General features: G+C 39.9%; 1 protein-coding gene across 3 annotated transcripts in view; it reads left to right on the top strand.

Annotated features, from left to right (window-relative positions):
• DERA (deoxyribose-phosphate aldolase) overlaps window positions 1-17,546 on the top strand; it is a 57,322-nt gene that overhangs the window by 23,996 nt on the left and 15,780 nt on the right. For 2 of the 3 annotated variants that reach the window (XM_055809014.1, XM_027782845.2), the window contains exon 6: window positions 1,216-1,344. In XM_055809014.1, the coding sequence (XP_055664989.1) occupies window positions 1,216-1,344 (129 nt within the window). The remainder of the gene's footprint in view (window positions 1-1,215; window positions 1,345-17,546) is intronic. The other variant, XM_027782846.2, reaches the window with a different exon arrangement.

The following is a 17,546-nucleotide window of genomic DNA, read 5'->3' on the forward strand; positions in this document are numbered from 1 at the left end:
GAGCTAAGGAGAGCTGTAGGTCTGAAGACAGACTGGTAGCAAGGGGCCCTCTGAAGGCGGTGGAGTTCTCTGTGGGGAGGAAGGGATGACTCCGAGGCAGGGTTTGCTTTTTGTTTTCCTAGTGGTGTGAAGATACAGAGATCACGGTCTGCTTTATTGCCATTCTGAAAGGCTTTATGTAAGTCAGTCCTGCCATCTGTGTCAGTGCAAGCAGCAGCGCTTGTGTGTATAAAAGTGTCTCGTGACAAACCTCCATCCTGAGCTCCCGCTGGCTTCCTCAGCAAGCAAGGGTCTAGCTCTGCCCTTGGAGCTGTAGGTCCACAGCATGGTGGACAGATGTTGTCCTGCTGGCCCTGCCGCGGTGCTTCCTTCACTTTTGCTGGGGCAGTTTGAGGTCACAGCACAGGATGGTCTGAGTCCTTGTTAACCTTGTGGGCAATGCACCTACTTGAGGTGGATTGTAAACGCAGATCCATGCAGATTTGCTGGTCCTTGAGATGTGATCCCAGGCCTCAGTCTCTCCTCAACAGGAATTAGCAGACTGCATTGATTTTTTCAGGAAGTTCTTATTTTCAAGAAGCTGAAATTGAGAATCAGATGCCTGAACACTGACACTGAGCTCCGTGATCAGACTTGCCAATATGGTCCCACAGAGGGAAAGGTAGGAAACCAAAGGGAGATGTGGAGCCTCCAGGAGTGGCAGCTGGAATCCAAGGGGGGTATGTGATGGCATCTCAGGTGGCACTAGATTAGACAACTTGGTCACACCTTTGGTGTCTTTTAGGCTGAGCCCTTTGGCAAATGTGGCTGAATGGGACAGAGAGGTTGATGGCATGACGTGGAAGGGAAAACATAACTGTCTCTGCGTTCAATGTACTGATCCAATGTACCACCATATTGCTGAAAAAGATGTTTTAAAATCAATCTTAACTATCGTAGCGTTTTTTACTCCTGATGTATTCATGAGTGTTTGGCATACTGTGCACATTCTTAGTTTTGAGAGAACCGACATTAATAGCTATTAAGTTAAGTCTGAAACTGTGTGGCATTGTTAATTACCTCCAGTCATGTAATTTATTGAACTTACAAAACTTCAGTTCTTGAGTGCTATGACTAATTATAAGATTGGAAATTAATCCAGAAGTGGAAATTACAGCCATACTTGAAAACGTCTCTCAGGCGACTTTGATCATTTGCACATGCTTTTATCCACAGGTCTCTACGAGGAGATACGTCAGTGCCGTGAGGCCTGCGGAGAAGCGCATATGAAAACAATCTTGGCAACAGGTGAACTGGGGTCCCTTGCTAATGTCTACAAAGCCAGTATGATAGCTATGATGGCAGGTAAATATGTGTGGTTTTGCTTTTAAGCCAAGAATGTCTTTGCTATATTATTTATGAAGCTTAAAAAATTCTAGTTGTGAGTTTAGTTTTGCCGATAGTAGAAAAAAGTTATACGTCAGTTACTGAAGTTGCAGGTGGAGCAATGAAGTGTCACTTGTTTTGTATAACCTACAAAAAATGCATGAAATGTTAAATAACACTTAAAACTGCCGAATGACAAAATTTATATGAACTAGTAATATTTGTCATCAAACATCTGATCCTTGGTATGTTCAATAAGGACACACACATCTGCGGCAGATGTACATATTATCCAGGCTACTGTGATGAGCTACAGACGCGGTGCAGGTATATGGCTCATAAGCTTATTTTTGATGCAGGGGGAATTTCCCTGTGAAGATTCATGCTGACAGCTCTTGTTTCTGGTTTGCAATCACTCTGGTTTGTGGTTTGTGATCACAATGTGAATGTGGCTTGGGAAACCGACTGTACTGGAAGTGCAGTGAGGGGATGAGCACTGTGCTCTCCAGCAGGCACTAGGATGGGCTAGGTTATAACTGGGTTTAACTGGCATGCTCAAATGTGGTGGCACTTGCTACTGGTAATTAATTGGCACTTCAAAAGGTGTTCAGTCTTCCCTGTCTTTGAAAATTTGGTTACATCTGACCTAATGTTTAGGAGTCTGTCTTTTATGCTGAATCTTTCAGCTTAGAAGCACGTGCCCATGAGCAGCATAGCGTTTTCAGGGGTTATGCATAGTTTGTAGATATTACTTTTTTTTTGCATAGCTATAGCCATTGCAGACTGAACGTAGAAAAGCACTCATCTGAACGCTCATTACAGCAGTGTATTCTCTCTGCAGCTTTGGACCTGAAGTGGTACAACTTTCCCTAGTTTAACCAGGATTTTAGAGCTGTGTTTTAATGCCATTTTTAAGACATAAAACCAGTAATCGGCTGATAAGGCTATGAACTTTGAACTGGGCTCTAGACACCTGCTTGAAAGAGGGGTCTTCAAGTATATTGATAGAGACAAATATAAAGATACACTAAGAACCACTTTGGTTAGTCTGGCTTCTAAATTTTCCCTCATTTTTGTGTCAATTGTGTGGTGTTTGTGGTGGTTTGCTTTTTTGTTGGTTTTTTTTCTTTTTTTTTCTCTATAGTAAGCTCTTCAGACCTAGAATTTCTTATTTTACAGCAAGAAAAAATAATCCAAGCATGTTGTCAGTATTTAAATACATATTCAACTTGCTGCTGACCTCATTGTCTCCTTACAAACACTATGCTTATCTGCTTCAAATGGAATGGGAAGGATTTCAGGCTTTTTACATGCTCAGTTACAATGTCAATTAGTAGCATTAGATACAGAGGATCAGTATTATGCCAGTAAATATTGCTTTTAATTAGAAGAGGTGTAAGAAATACACATTTCCTGTCATTTAAACTGATGTACTAATCATTATGATCACTTTCTGTAACATGGAATATTGAAAAATTCAGGTTTTAAAGCATTTTAACATTTTCAGATTTTTTTGCTGGTGTAGTTTTTTTGAAATACAGCAGATGGCTCTATTGTTAATGATTTGGCTTGCATAGTTATTCGTTTTACAAGATACATATCCATCTGAATGTATGCAGTAATTTCCTTATTTCAGTCTCTTTTTCTTTGTGGGTAGGTGTAAAACTAAGAAATTTTTTAGTGCCCTGTGTGCATGTATGGAGAGCCAGATTTTCAGAGCAACTTGTCAGAACTGCTGAGAACCTCAAATTCCAGTTAAATTTTGTTTGATTTGTGTATTTGTAGCATTCTGGGGAGAAGGTAATTCGTCACAGTAGTTTTAAATTCTAGCTTTAGTATCCATATATTCTTTTTCAACTGGAACTATGATTTAAAAGGAAGAAAGAAAAAACCCAGATGATCTTGTTGATATGGCAGGCCCTAGCAACTTTTATCTGAAGATAAAAACATCAGCTCTGATACACTCGGCCCTAGTAATTAGTTTTATATGGGGAAATTAGTGACACCGTATACTAGTTTCAGCTGCAAAACTTGCTTTAGAAGTTTTTGCTGCCTCTGGTCAGTTGCTCCTGTCCTTTATGCCAAAATTTGTTGCTCCTTCAGCTGTGCAGTTAGAAGTGTTTGTCATGCTGCATTCAAAGTAATACAGTTAAAAATTACTCCAGAAAAGGGTTAACTAGTTTGTTGTGTATTTTTTTGTGATTGGCTGGCAGTGCTTTTTTTCAAATGGTCACAGCCTCAGTAATCTGGTTTACAGCCTTGCCTTGCATGCAATTGTGTCAGTGCAACTGAGGACATGGTGTGCAGTCCTTAAACTGTTCTCGCTTTACTGTGCATAATGTAAGCCTATCATGTAGGTAGCACAAAATCCTGAACTTACAGATGTTTTTGTTGCTCTTGCTGAGCATGCACACATTCACCTAGGTCCTGAAGCACAAAGCCACTAGGTGTGTTGCAACATGTACATAAAATGTATGTATTTTCCATGTGTCTGATTTATGAGACTCAGAAGGCTGAGAGAGTAACACAGTGCTGATTTATCAGTAGCTCTGTGGTTACAAAGCTTGCCTGGGATGTCTGGGACTTGTTTTCTTTGACTGGGGTTCTTCTCCCACACAGAGGTCAAGTTTACAGTTGATTTGCTGTTAAGGACTGGGTCCCTCCTGGTAAAATTGCTCTGCTTTGCACAAAGCAATTAACTGAACAGGGAATACAACCCAGATGTCTCCTTTCCTAAATAACTTCCCAAAATTTGTATACAGTATTCCTTATACAGGCTTGAGGAATTACTGGTGTATGCTGGGAACCAGAGCATATTACATTTGGTCTGATTCAGCTAGCAGGTGGGGGTTCAGCCACTGGATGTGAGGCTGACCTTGAAAAGGGATGGTAAAAGGTCAAAAAATTTGCATCTCTACATTGGCTGGGGTTTTAAAAGAATGCTAAGGGCCATGCTTAGGTTGGGGTGGTGTGCCTGTGCACTTCTATATTCAAGGCGGATTGCACAGGCCACTTGTGCAGGCAAACAGCTGTGGCCTGAATCACAGCCCTTGCAGGACCGGGCAGGAGCCATTCGCTGCACACCCGCAGGCGAGGCTGAGTCGGGCGAGGCGTGCGGACCCCAGCAGTACACTGCGGGGGGAGGCCAGCTGCAGAAATGGTGCTTTGCACAACGCGCTTGTGTACAAGATGTTAACGCTTGCACCTTGGGGACTTGGGGGAAAAAGCGTTTCTTCACAGTGAGTTATGAAAACAATTTGAGTCTGTTCGAAGTTCTTGGCTCCTCCTGTGTCTGAAATTGTATCAGGACTACTACTATGACTACTTTTTCTTCCTTCTCTAGCACAGTACATAAGGAGAAAGACATCAAGAAGGGAGCAGGCACCCGGTTCTCTTAAATTCTTTTAACCATACCTTTCCAGACTTGACTGACATGTAATAAAATCTTGTGGAATATTTAAGAACCTATTTCTGAGTGAAAGAGGCTGACAGCCCTGTAAGGACAGTGACTCACCTGGCAAGAATAATCTTTGCAGTACTACAGAGGACATAACGGCAGGTAGGATTGCACATCAGCGGCTCTATGTCACTACTAAAGGAGCACATTGTTTTCAGAAAGCTGACCGAGAGAAGATCTCAGCATTGAACCAGGGAATTTTTGGTTATTGGTTTATAACGTCCGCTACCATTTCTTTGAGTTTCTTGAAGTCTTGGCTGTGGTTTGAGTACATAAGCTTCTCAAGGGAAACTTACTGCATCTTCAACACTTCCAGACAATGAGCGGAGCCAGCTAACTAGTAGTTTCCATCATCTTGTGTATACTTGTGCGAGTCACATCCATTTCTACAGGAGATGCTCAGATCTGTGTCTTTGTAGCTTCTTGGAATAAACAGACCTAAGGGACACAGATGGGAGTGCCTGACTCCCCCATACCAGTGATAACTATTCTGTTTCCTCATCCTGGTGTCCTTAAAAAAAGTAGGTCTTGTACACAGTTCTCTTATGAGAGTTAGGCCATTTTTATTTATTTTTTTTTAATTTTTTTTTGACACAAACATCAGAAGCTGCCGAGGAAGCTAGACAAGGAAGGGAAAGATGATAAACTTGTGGGGAAAGGAATACTTAGGTAAAGGTGTGGATGATTTAGTTGCATATTTCAGTCACATGTAAGGTTTTTATTTTGGAAAATCACATTTTAACTATATCACCTAATTACAGAATCTTTATTCTTCTGTGTAACAATTCATATTAATTAAGATATACAGACTGGGGCAGGGGCAGAGAAAGTGATTAAGTGAATGAACTTAAAAAGTGAAAACTTAATCTGTGTCATTTTAACTGTCAAAACCTGCTTTTGATATTACAGCTACTTTTATGTCACTCTTTGGGTGGCTAAGGGAAACACAGCAGTGATGTGTGAAAGATATTGTTTTCATTTTATGTATCTAAACAAATACCTGTGGAAAGATCAGAAAGGAGTGATGTATGTTCTTCTGCAGCTCTACTAAATGTATGGCTTTAAAACAATTTTTTCATAGGTCATGAAGCAGTCAGTCATAAATTGTAAGCTGAGATACTGACAAATGTAAAAATTAAATTTAGAAAGGTAATGAGTTAGTGCTAAAACTAACTTCTGAAGTCGCTAGGACAAAAAAGCCCTGCAAAAAGTAGCAGAAGATGGCTGAGGTAATAAGGTCTCTGATATTGATAGTCTAGAAGAAGAAAATTAAAACACTTGAAATGTGTGAACAGAAATTTTTTTAGATGCTTTGATACTGTTCATTCCAAAGTGAACAGAAAGAATATAGCCAAACACTGAAGAAAAGCTGTGTTTTGCAGTTCACAGGAGAGCCCACTATCAAATCCTTCCAGGCTTCATCCTGCTTTACAGGAGTGGCTCCAGTCAATACACACTTGCTGTTTTCACAGCAAACCTTACCAAAACTTAAAGGCACAAATAGGCTGGCCCTGTACTGGATCCAGAGACTGGCTGAGAGCTGTAGTATCCAGTCTTTGTCTCTTAAAGTGGAAAGCAGTGCCACAATGTTCCCCCAAAGAAAATGCAGGACTTAGCAGTAGTGCATGAAGAGGTTTCCTCAAAAATCCTCAAGACCAAAACATCCCACTGCGTACAAAAGTCTTGTCCTGAATTAAGAAAAAGTGTAACAGTTTAATGATTATAAGAGAGAGTCCAAGAGATATGGTTTGGAACATTGTAAAATAATGCCTGGCTACACAAAGCTTTTACCTCAGCTCTAAATAAGGGAGTTTATACTGCAGTTAATATTGGTGCAGATCCATTTTTAGTATGAATAATGGGAAGACAAAATCTAAGCTACCAATAGCTATTGGTGTTTTGAGAATTGTCTGGCAAAGATTTCTTTTGAGCAGGGTTAGGTGGTGTGGCTGTAAACATGCTAGCAGGTAAGTGCAAGAGATGACTTTCCTACCGCTGGATGTGGACCACCATGATCCAGAACTTCTATCAAGCTGACGTTTCATGAAAAATGAAAGAGAAGAAAGGAAACTGAACTAGCAAAATTTGACTGAAAAACTAGGTATGCTTTCCGAAAATGTGACTAATGTAGGAAACAAGACTGCTGAATAAGTAATATTACTTGGCACTTAGATAGCACTTCACATCTTCAAAGCACATACTGACACTAGCAGAATAAATCTTACAATCACCCTGTGAAATATGAGACAAAGATACCAACAGACAAGTCAAACTGCAATCAGTTGTGAGTTCCTGGCTTTAAATCCTATGCTCAAACCAAAAGTTGAGGGTCCCCTCAATAACATGTGAGTTGTATTGTGTATTGATTTAATTATGTGTCTACAACTTCAGCTGTAATTTGATGCTAAGTCAGTCAGTTGTTAGAGCCCATTTTGTAATTTGATGCTACGTCAGTCAGTTGTTAGAGCCCATTTCTATATCAATCATATTATCAAATATATATAAAATCATATAATCAAAATAGAGCATTTCTAGATGAAAGGCAAACTAAGGGAGGAGGCTTGGTAACACATATAAAACAAAATTTCAATTTGTGTCTCATTTTACACATCTGAAATACAATCATCTGTATTGAGTGTACAGTGTATCTGTAAAGGGTGCACTTTACCCTGTAAAAGATCCGTCAGGAATCAGGGGCAATGCATGGCTGTCATCTTCTGAAAGCAGACCAGGTCAAAATTGTCAGCTCATTTTTACAGATGTGAACTGTCTCAGGGTGACAGATGATGTTAAGCTCTGGTCTGGAGGTCCAGAGTATAGGGCTGGGGACAAGCTATTAAGTCCTTACTCTTCTGAATGTGTGGGAGGAGGATTTACCACCTGAGTGGTGACTAAGGCTTTCTCGGTCACAGTCAGGTAGCTGTTTCCTCGCTCCCTCCAACCAAGCAGGAGTCAGAGTGAGTCCAAGGTGTGATGGGGATTGCTTGCTGTTCTGGCTTGGCCAAGCTGCGCTCACTGGCTGGGGAAGGTGGATGTTGAAATGCAACTTATTCTTGCATCTGTCTGTCTTCAGACAACAAAGCACAGTGCAGAGAGAGTTCTCCCACCTGTGCTGTAAGTCAGTAAATAATTCCATTTTTCTTTGGCTGAAATCTTCTGGCAGTACAGATTAGATAGGCATGAGCACATTTCTGAATTTCTGTTAGTTTACCAAGACTGCATAAAATGATGTTTGTCAGCTGACTTCTCTCTGCATGCATGCAGACAATACCTCATTTGTCCAAAGGTCTGCCCGTTCCTTCAAAATTTTTAGATAAATTTGAACTTGCAGAGTTTGTACTACTTCAGCACTTTGCATCATGCAGATGCAGCGTTGTATGTCGTTTTAGGAACATAGCCTTGGTTACTGTCTTGAATATGTAGAAGTGATTGCAGTTGGCTGTTGTAAGACAGTCATTAACGCTATAGAATTATATTAGTAGTTGATAACTTCCCTGTCCGCTGCAGCAGATGTCCTGCATTCTGCATAGTCTGTGGTTCTTCTGCATGTTTAGAGCTCTGGTTAACATCACTGAAAGTTTAGTGCAAGGAACAAGCACAAGATGTGCTGTGGAAAACCAAGACACAGAGCAGGTAAAAGTGACACAATCTGTCTCAAAATTTTGAATGATATTATTGACTAAAACAGTTTTTGAGTTAGGAGTTAGATCAAAAGATGGATGGTCTTTAAATATAATCAGTCTGAAAGAGGTTTTTACGGGAACAAGTGACTTCATTTATTCTGAAACAGGGTGGGGGGAAATAAAATCCAGTAGTATAAAAATGCAGATAGCTGCACGTTCGGTAAGGCAGTACAAGGTTTCTCCCTTAAATAATGTAATTGCCTACAAGTTTAACAGTGATGCTGCAGCTAATCACTAGAAATAATGTAGGCGTGATAGATAAGCTTGGAGTTGAAAAGTTCTAACAATGCAAACATAATATCCTTGGGTTTGGATGACTGATGAGAGTCCATACAAAGAGCAGTAGTACAAAAAAAAAAATTGGGCTTGAGTAAAGCAGACCTTGAAGGAATGCAAAATGAGACTCAAAATATCTGTCTGAAACTCAATAATGTGTATATAGGGAATCAGAAGTGAAGGAACAGAAAGTGGTTGAAAAACACTCAGGGTTTGGGCAGGGTCTAATGAAAAGTCTTTTCAGTAGAGTCAGAAGAGCAACAGGACCCTGTATGGGTAAGTAAAGGACAGAAGTAATATGTAAGGGAAAGAGAGATGTTGGGGGGGCGGGGGGTGGGGGAGGAGATAGTCGATAGTCTGTAAGGGGAGAACAGAGTTATAGTGTGTACAGTAAAAACTCATTTGTTTGCAGTTTGTTAAGCTAGAAACCCAGACGTGCATGCGATGCCACATTTTCTTATGCATTTATTTATGTGGTTACTGAACTGTACGCTAGCCTATACAGCCATATCTGAGGGGAGATAGTTATCTGGGGCCGTTCATATTTGCCATACCAGGATGCCTGGCAACTCAGTTTGCTAATTTTGTGAAAAGTCTGTTCCATTAATGGTATTCCACTGTAATCAGAAAATAGCAATATACACCCTCTGCTGAAGTCAGGAAAGAAATACCAGTGTAAGAAAGATAACATGTGTCAGGTCTGTACCTGTATGTTTGATTTTGTGTTATCCACAACACCACCGGACTTTCTCCCTCTGCCAGCCTGGTTTATGAACAGAAACAGTGCTATTTCCAAGTACTTCTCACCAGAAGAATACCAAGTCAGGAAGCCAGTAGATGGGTAGGATTGTTTGAGGTAGCTGAATGACTCCTAACTTATCATCACCTTTGACAACTCTGTTAGCTTCTCTGTTTTTCCATGTGTAAAATTAACATTGCACTTTTGATAGGACTTCTGTGAGGTCTAGTAAATTAGGGTATAAGCAGAAATATATTCCTCTCATTTTAAGGCAGAAATTTTCCATGCCAATGCATGAAGATGGAATACCTTGGTCATGACTGAAATTGGGAAACAGAGCAAGAGGAAGTCTGGAAATTTTCTGGTAGAAGCTGCTGACTCTGGTTTCCCAGTACAACTGACCCTAGGGGCAGCAGTGGAGGTGGATCTGGCACTGCTTGCAGTGGTACTTTAGGGTAGCGGTATGGCGCACTGCATGATTGACCATCACTGCCAGTCAGCAGTGCATCTGCTTTCATAGCACTCTGCTCAAAATGTTCTTTTAAATGTAAGAGTTATACTGTGCCTCCTGTGCGCCTGTTTTGCTGTGCTCTGGTGTTTGCTCCCTGCACTGCGCCAAATGGAATGAGCAGTATGGCCCTACATGAAATCACAGAGGAGCAGGAGTGTGGTAACTCCCTAGAAATCCTAGGACTTGTCACTGGATCTCAGAGAAGGGTTTGAACCCTGATCTGCAGGTTTCTGCTTCTTGAGCTGTAAGAAAGTGGCCATTTGTGCTTCAACCTTGAAAACTGGTTGTGAAATAGTAGGTTACGGTGAGTAGGCATGTACTGACAGCATAACATACTGTTGAGAGGGGTCAACCTTCTATTAGCAAGCTATCCTAAATGCCTGAATAGCATTTTTCTTTTGCTGATATTCAAGATCTTTGCAAAGCATGTTAATTAAGGAATATCTAAATGGTATACTTTCAATTTATAACAACTGATGCAGAGAGGTGAGAAAGCACTCCTGTTGCGTTAATTTTCCCCATGAATGAAACCTTGTTTCTATGTTAAATAATTTGTTAGAATTTGAGTTAAAACTTCTGAAGTTTCATATCGCCTCAGACTCAGAAATCGTTGCACAGTGAATAGTTGTAGTTAAACATGCCATCAAAATAACACGGCTTCCTAGCAAAAAACTTTGCATCTGTGAAGCTCTGGTATTGAAGGTAATGGTTTGAGAGAATGCAATTTTAAAACATGGAAATATTATGTAAAATCAATAGATGTACAGGGTACTATTTATTTCTCTGATATATCAGGTTGTTTTTTTATTCTATCAGCAGCAGGTGTTAAATTCTACTAAACCAGTGAAAAATAGAAATAAATATTTAATTTACTGTATCTATCAATTATACAAAATTGGCTCATGAAATATTAAAGTATCTTTTAAGAGATTGCAAGTAGGAACAGTACTTAGAAAATCAAATTCCTTAACAGAAACTTAATAAAGATGTGGGAATAAACTAAGCATGAATTTAGGGTTGTAGGTCCTGGAATTTTTTTTGTTGCTTTTAAAGGTGGCAAGGCCTACTGATCATGCCTATCTAATTTGAAGGTGTATGCTCGTGACAGCAGGAATGTGAAATTAGACTTCTAAAGAGGAAGATGTTGAGTAGAAAAATACACTAGGACTATGTAATCTTGAACATCAATAAGTTATCTCAAAACACTATGGACACTTATCTGAATGAACCTATTTACTCATAAGGAACAGGAATACAGTGGAAAACAAAGAAGCTTAACAAAAGACGGCCACAAACATAAGTGAAATACCTACTGAGGTATTAAAGTGGGACAAAAATTAGTCATGTTTGCCATAAGGATGTTATGGATAATTTCCTTACTGATAAACTGGGTGTTAAGACACACTGAGATTAATATAAAAACATGCACTAACTTTTAACAGATCATGTACTAATAGTGCTGATGCTGTATTTCAAAGTGTTACGTCATTAAGTGCAGATAAACAGGCTGAAACCCAAGCTGGCTGCCAGATTGCATGGTGCTGCATACACATTCCACACTGAGCTAAACAAAACTGCTTATTCAAATGTGAACATTTATGCTTGTGTTTAACATTTTCCCTTCCGTATGAGTTTAAGTTCTTAACTGCAATTTAAAAGGTCTTCTTAATAAACTTTGTCAGTCTTTTCTCAAAGGAAAATATTTCTGTTACAATATGACCATAGGATATGGTCCTATTTACTGTCCCTGGTTCTGGGCTGCCCAGTTCAAGAGAGACAAGGAATTGGAGGGGTGTCCATTGGAGGGCTACCAAGATGGTGAGGGGACTGGAGCATCTCCCTTATGAGGAACAGCTGAGAGAGCTGGGCCTGTGTAGCCAGGAGAAGACTGAGAGGGGATCTTACCAGTGCATACAAATATCTTAAGGGCGGATGTCAAGAGGATGGGGGCAGGCTCTTTTCAGTGGTGCCCAGTGGCAGGACAAGGGGCAACAGGCACAAATTGCAGCAGAGGAAGGTCCATCTGAATATGAGGAAAAACATATTTTCTTTGAGGGTGACAGAGCACTGAAACAGGCTGCCCAGAGAGGTGGTGGAGTCTCCTTCTCTGGAGACACTCAAAAGCTGACTGAACACAATTCTGTGCAGCCTGCTTTAGGAGAACCTGCTTTAGCAGGAGGTTGGGCTACATGATCTCCAGAGGTCCCTTCCAACCCTGACCGTTCTGTGTTTCTGTGATACATCAATATTCTTCAGGCATGTGCTCATTTCCGTGGTGTTCAGAAAGAGAGCTCCATGGCTTTTTCCAACTTGCCTCTGTGGTTGCCTGCAGAATTTTTGGTGAATTGCACAAGTAATTTGAACTTCCTTGGTAGGTACCTGGATTACTTGAAGCCTGTCTCCCAGGCTTTCTGTGCTCCTTTGATTTGTGTTGCCAGAGTGCAAACCGTGGTGGGAAGATGTTGAAAAGAACAGAAGATATTCCCTTCTTTGGAACTATACTTTGGAATTTCATTCTCTGAGAAGTGTTCCTGATTTATGTTTTTTTTAAAATTCCCTTTCTGAAATGGTAGGTTTTAATTTCAGCGTCTCTCAGATAAACATAGTCAGGCACAAGAAATTGTCTTACTTTATAGTTACCAGAGACAATAGCTTTCCCAGAGCTGTCTGTAATAGTCCTGCTTTTAAGAGAGCTTTTTCAAAGGCACAGATGACAGCAAAGTCCGTAGTCTTCATGGCAAGTCAACAGGGATCTGACATCTGATTGTCATTTGCACCTTTGATGTTTCTTCCCCTTTAGCATTTGCGCTATAAAGTGATTTCCCTGCAGTGTACAACTGCAGCTGATTTCTCAAATTGAGTTCTCCCTAAATCTAAGATGTAGAAAAAATTTTGTCAAGCAGAAAGTCTTCTGTCCATCACTTTGCAGTTACACTGCCAATCCAATGTCCAATTTACCAGCCTATCCCAAACATTGCAGAGGTGAAGTCTTGTAGCTTATCAAGAAGATTTGTTAATTCATCCCTAGCCGACCAAAGAAGAAAGAGATTATGATGTTCCATATTCTGTGCAGCACATTAAACTTAAATTATGCAATACAAAATTATGAATCATGTATCTTCAAAAGCCTTCTTCCCACTGGTTCTGGATAATGGACATGTAGAGAGCTCAAAGGAAACACAGAGCCTTCCGCATAAATGGAGCTGTGAAATGAACCCAAGCCCCAGAATGAGAAAGCAGCTTGGTGGGGTGTGGTGGAGGGGATGCCATGTTTCTCATGACTTCTGGTCCCCAATAAGAGGAGGGGTAGCATTTTCAGGTCGTGCCCTGATAACAAGATACCATATACATGCCGTTGATAGCTAGCTGGTTACATTTATATTGTAATCAGGTACTGTATGTTCAGCTACTCTGGATATAAGCAAATGTAGCTTCACAGCAGTTTGCTTGGTTGCCCGTTGCAGCACGGTTGCAGCTTCGAGGCAGGCTCCTCTGGGAACTTCAGCTGGATGGACCCTGTGCAATTGTAATGATGCCATTTCCAGCATTTTCTGGTGCCTGGGTTAGAATTACAGCTCACTTAGCTTTAAACTAGCTGTCTCCAGAGTGTACTGCAGAAATGCTGGTTTGTTGCTTAGAAGGAAACCAAAAAAAATCCTAGTAAAATAAAGAGCTACTCCATGCTTTTGAACAACTTCTTGGCGAGTTCATTTGCAGGGACTTGCTTATGTTGGGAGGTAAGAACTGAAGGTAGGAGAGAAACCTAGGAAGAAAGTAATATTTTTTTCTTTTGAAATGTTAAAGAGATTAACTAAAAAAGAGTGTTAGTGAGGGGTAAAGAGAAGCCTTTATGTTTGAAGGGTTCCTGTGCCTTTTTTACTCCCTAAGAATACAGTTTTGGAGTGAAACACAGGAACATACAGAGCTCTTTGCAATCTGTGTATGAAAATGCTGCAGATGACAAAAAATAATTATTAATTAGGAATATTGATGCATTTTGTTACTTAGGAGAAGGGTTCTGCCAGTTGAGGTTATTGTCTGATGTCTGGTTTGTGAAAGACAGAAGCAGGATAGGATCTGAGACTGAGTGGAATTTTTAAATGGTGGAAGGCAAAAGGAAGAAGAGAATCTGTTCCAGGTTGGAAGGAGGCAACTAATATGGCATTTGAGGTATCAGTGATATGTTTTCTGTTATTCCTGGCTGTGACTCTGGTGTGGCTTGTAGGTTTTCTACATTTTAATTTGCTAGATTAGGTGGGACATCACATAAAGAGTAAAGTAGTCAGTGAAATGTAGAAAGATTTAGATCATCATGATAATACAAAGCTTGCAGATGCCTTTCCACAAAATGTGAGTTGCTACAGCACTGATTTTTATGTTAATTTACTGGTGAATAATTTAAAAAGACCTGTTTATTTTTTAATAGAAAAGAAAGATATAAATTGGCTGAGTGTTCCTAATGTTACTTACAGCTGCCATTGAGCAGATGTTAGGGATTCTTAGTGGTATGCTAGACCAAAATAAGTTTTATGAATAAACAAACAATTTCTTTTTACTACCAACTCTTTCAGGCTGATTCTCTCCCAAATTGACAATAAATGGCTTTTTAAAGTCTCCTCATAAATAATTACCTTTCTTGTGCCACTTTTTTCTAGGCACTTGGATTTTAATTACAATGATGAACTGTTTTAATAAGTTGTTAAATAATTTTATCTTTTTAGGGCTGAATCCATTTTCCATTTCTCTGACTTCATTGGTTCCTGGGATTTTAATTCTTTTAATTCTTGCTAGTTCAATTGATGTTGCACTTTCACTCCCCTTTGTAAATTCACATTGGAGAAGCGAATAGCAAACAGCATACAGCAGCATCTTTTTATTCTTAGCTCTATGCACACACCCCCATCTTAGTTTGCTGGTTAACAATGGTCTCCTGTTACTAGTAGCCGTTCTGTTTAACTCAGTCATGTTGATCACAGAAAGTTCAAAAAGATAGGTAATTAAATGAAGACAATGTGTTTTTGCTTCGGGCTAATATCTGAGGGCCTCAAAGCACTGTACAGATTTCTAGCAAAGTGAATACTGTGCTTAGTTGATAGATCAGGGATATGCAACACTGCTATACTTCAGGCCAGTGTTTTCCAATGTAAATACTTATTAGATACCTTTGTATGTGATTTGATGTAGAGAAATGCTGAACACATCATTCCTTATAAGTTCAGCTATGATTCAGTATCTGTAAAAAAAAGCTGCATTATTGCAATGTGCACGTCGTTATTGGAACGTGGGAGAAAAGAACCAAGTGGCAAGTTTTTAAGCTTCCTCATTTTTAGTCTCCTGGCATTATCAAGATTTACTTAATTAAAAGTGTCTGCTATTAAAAACAAAAGCCCCACAGATCATGTTAAAACTTTCATAATCTTCTTTCAGATTATGTATGAAACATGGAACATGGTGGTATGTCTCATGATCCCACTCCTGACACTGAATAACTGCAGCCACTACAGAAATATTAATATCAATTTAGATATTGTAAGAAGTCATAGTTAAAATGGTGGATCTTGCAAAGCTTTACTTTTATCAAGTTAGGGTCTGTCTGTTCACATTAAATATCTGTTTCTTTGGGGTGCAGCATTGGGTGGCTTTGCTTACCGTTATGCTCCGTATGACCTGAACAGAGCATGCTTAGGACCAAGCTCAAATGGAGAGAGTACTGCAAGTTTTTGCTATTTATGTCAGAAGCTTAGGATTACAGAAGGGAAGGTGCAGACCAGGTGGTCGTGCTTCCTGATGTGATGGTGACCCCATCCATCACTACCACGGCAGGTTGGCAAGTGACAACTCGGTAAAACACAGGTAGTGTTTTGCTTGACCACTTCTATTTCTGAACGTGTAAGTGTGGATAAGAAGCCATTGATACCAAAGTGAAGCTCTGAAATATTGCCATGCAAAGCTACAAACTTTAGATAGATTTTTTTTTTTCTGTAAGAAAGACATAAAATGTACTGTCTCAATGAATAGTGACATTTAATAACTTGCCACTAAATACCTATGAGGATATATATACATCTAACACAAAGACAGTTTGATCCTCAATTTCTTTCATTCACAGTATTTCAGTAAAAAGATTGGAATGCCAAAGTACAAAATTAGAACATATATTTAGTGTAGGTTTTTTAAAATGTAAGCTTATATATAAAATGTAGATTTGAAGATTGAAATACCGTCTTAATCTCACCAGTGAACTAATGAAATGTGCATTTCTATATCAGTTTCAATTATTTTTAACCAAAACCCAGGCAGTTGTTTAATCAGATTGTTGGTACTTTTGGCTTGAGATCTCACCATGACTGTGGTCCATGACCAGCTCAGCACAGAAGCTGTTGACAAATGGTGGTGGAGAAACAATGCCCCAGCATGTTAAATACCTTATTATGAGTTGCTGTCTATTTCTGACTATGCTTAAGGGTCTTTTTGATTTCCTTCATTTTTTTTTAAAGTACTGCTCAGAAGATTGTTATGCCAGAAAAGTCTGACTGAATTTATCAGCAACATGCCTTCATAAAGCATCCCTTTGAAATAAAATTATTAGTTTTGCCATCTAAGCATCGTTAATAATACAGTGGGGGGAAAAAAGGATTTCTTAAAAGACCAGAAGAGTCTTTCCCTGTCCCCAGCAGAGAGTTGCCTCCTGCTTGGAGTGTGGCTGCACAGTTAGGGGGTTTGGTTGTGTTTTTCTTGAAGGGGACTGGTAGGCTTTTTGGTATTCATGCTACCTGAAGAGCTAGAAACCTTGTAAAACAACCCTACTGACAGTGGTGAAAACATCTGTCAGTCCTGGAACTTCTCACCCACATTGCAGCATACACATGTGGGCTTTTGCTGTTTTGCCAGATGTCAAATTATCAAGTTGGAGAAAGAAGAAGGAAACACTCTGAGGGGCAAAAACTTCTGGGAAACAGGAGCCGTGAGTAAGATTGGTACCTTTCAAAACCAAGCATAGCTCGTCGTTTTACTGTGCTACCTTATATGTAGGTAAGGCCTTCCAGGGTGTTACCCTTTGGGTATTCGTTGCATCAAGAGAATGCCCAACACATGCACCCAGGGATCCATGACAGAATCTACATATTTGTAAATTGATTGTACTGAAGGCTTTCGAGTATCATAAAAATTAAACTAAAAGTGCCTAACATTTTCCTAGTGATTGCATGGGAGTGGATTATTCAGCCCTCTATGCAAGCTCCTAAGTAACCTATTTTACCTGATCAGTAAAAGCCAGGAGGAAACAAGGACATCCATCACAGATGAATCCAGTGAGATCTGGCATCTTATATGTTTTTTTCAGGCAAAGCCTAAAGCTTGACATTGGCCATGAAATGCTCTTGAGAAATGCCTTTGGTGCTGGAAATCCACCCAGTGCTGAAGCTTCCAGCTGTGCCAGCTGCCCTTTTATGTGTAGGGAACAGTGTGGAACAGGGGCTGATGCTGGCTGTTTGTCCTCTGCATGACAAAGGGGCT

The sequence above is a fragment of the Falco peregrinus genome, chromosome 6 (genome assembly GCF_023634155.1).
Source record: "Falco peregrinus isolate bFalPer1 chromosome 6, bFalPer1.pri, whole genome shotgun sequence".
NCBI lineage: Eukaryota > Metazoa > Chordata > Aves > Falconiformes > Falconidae > Falco > Falco peregrinus.